Source organism: Tarenaya hassleriana, unplaced genomic scaffold (assembly GCF_000463585.1).
Source record: "Tarenaya hassleriana unplaced genomic scaffold, ASM46358v1 Cleome20, whole genome shotgun sequence".
Taxonomy (NCBI): Eukaryota; Viridiplantae; Streptophyta; class Magnoliopsida; order Brassicales; family Cleomaceae; genus Tarenaya; species Tarenaya hassleriana.
Window position 1 is genome coordinate 2,016,933 of NW_010965373.1, and position 1,493 is coordinate 2,018,425.

At 33.3% G+C, this 1,493-nt stretch overlaps 1 protein-coding gene across 2 annotated transcripts in view; it reads right to left on the reverse strand.

Moving 5' to 3' along the window:
* LOC104813828 (zinc-finger homeodomain protein 5) overlaps nt 1–871 on the reverse strand; it is a 1,805-nt gene extending 934 nt beyond the window's left edge. The window contains exons 1-2 of one of the 2 annotated variants that reach the window (XM_010541598.1): nt 593–869; nt 1–458 (exon numbers count right to left, since the gene is read on the reverse strand). In XM_010541598.1, the coding sequence (XP_010539900.1) occupies nt 1–249 (249 nt within the window). In that variant the 5' untranslated portion in view covers nt 250–458; nt 593–869. The other variant, XM_010541597.1, reaches the window with a different exon arrangement.
* Between the last annotated feature and the right edge of the window lie 622 nt (nt 872–1,493).

The window sequence follows — 1,493 nt, forward strand, 5'->3', positions numbered from 1 at the left end:
GCCGTCTTGGACGCTGCCGCCGACGCTCGCGGCGTGATTCTTCAGGCACTCGCGATACCGCACTGTCTTGGCAACATTGGAACCAGGCAAAGACAACGAAGACGGTGACTTTTGTCGGTGATAATGATGATCTAGGGTTTGAGTTGTGCAAGAGACAGAAGTGTTGTTTCCATTGTAATTGTTGTGGCTGCTATCATTGTTGTTACCTTCTGCTCTTCTCTCAATCAAGTCATGGCTTCTGATATCCATAACAGGTATTTATTATATTGTATTATAGAAAGTAACAAAGGAGGAGATTATGAAGAGAATAGGGGAAATTATGAAAATGGGTGATTGAAAGATTGATTCTTTATTAGAAAGATTGGATTTTTATGCGGTGAGAGAGGTCCAAGAGCATTAAATACGTGGAACTGAGCCGGAGAAGGAGTGATTATGCCTGAAAACCATGAACCCACCAGCTGTATTAATGGAATCCAGACAAGGGAAGACAAAATCAAGTGGAGGAAACAAAATTAAAGACAAAAGACAACAAAAGAAAAAAAAAAGTGATAATTGATAAGTCAGACAAGAATCAAAGACAATGAAGACGGACCAAACTTACAGACAAGATTGGGGTTCAAGAAAACCCAGGATTGCAGGAACTGGATCTTTGCCACATAAAAGCTCAAAGGCATTAACTTTGAGAGAGAGAGAGATCTGGAACTTTTGGGTTTTAATGGGGTTTTAGGGTTTTTCGGGGAAAATTGCTTTGAGGAGAAACCATGTTTCAGTGCTCCCAACAAGCCAACTTAGAGATCTGATAACATGAGACAGTTTGGTTGCTTGTGGTGAGGCCAAAGTGAAGATAAGAGAGAAGAGTATCGGAGAAAGAGAGAAAGAGAGGTGATGGGACTAAATAATAATAATAATAATAATAATAATAATGATAATACATCATTTATACTTATTTCACTGTATTATTGGTTTTATTGAAGCATAAAATGAAATATAATTGGTGTATAACAAATCTATTTAGTTCTTTTTATTTATGCATTCCATTCGGTTTACTTTGGGGTTTTAGTTAATCTTTGTTTGAACAATTTTTGTTAAATTTCTTTAATTTGATGAAAACCATTGGATATTTTTTTTTCAATTCTTATTTATTTTAAATTAAATTGTCGAATTTCGATTGGAATCCTCTAATTCATTTCAATCCGTGTTATAAAAAAAATAATTTTTAAATCGAATATATTTTACCCATTTTTTCGGAGTCCATTTTATATACTCAAAGTGAAATGTACCAACCTCATAATTTCAACGGGAGTCATAAGTGAATCTATAGTATAAGATTGATACACAAACATAAATGTAAATATATATATTTCACAGATAGAATAATAATAGTCCCGTGAATGTAAAAATAGTTTCTCAATACTTCAGATACAAAACCAAATAAATAAATTTTTAGATAAATTATCTGAATTTGAGAGATGGATTTTCAATTTTTTTTTTAA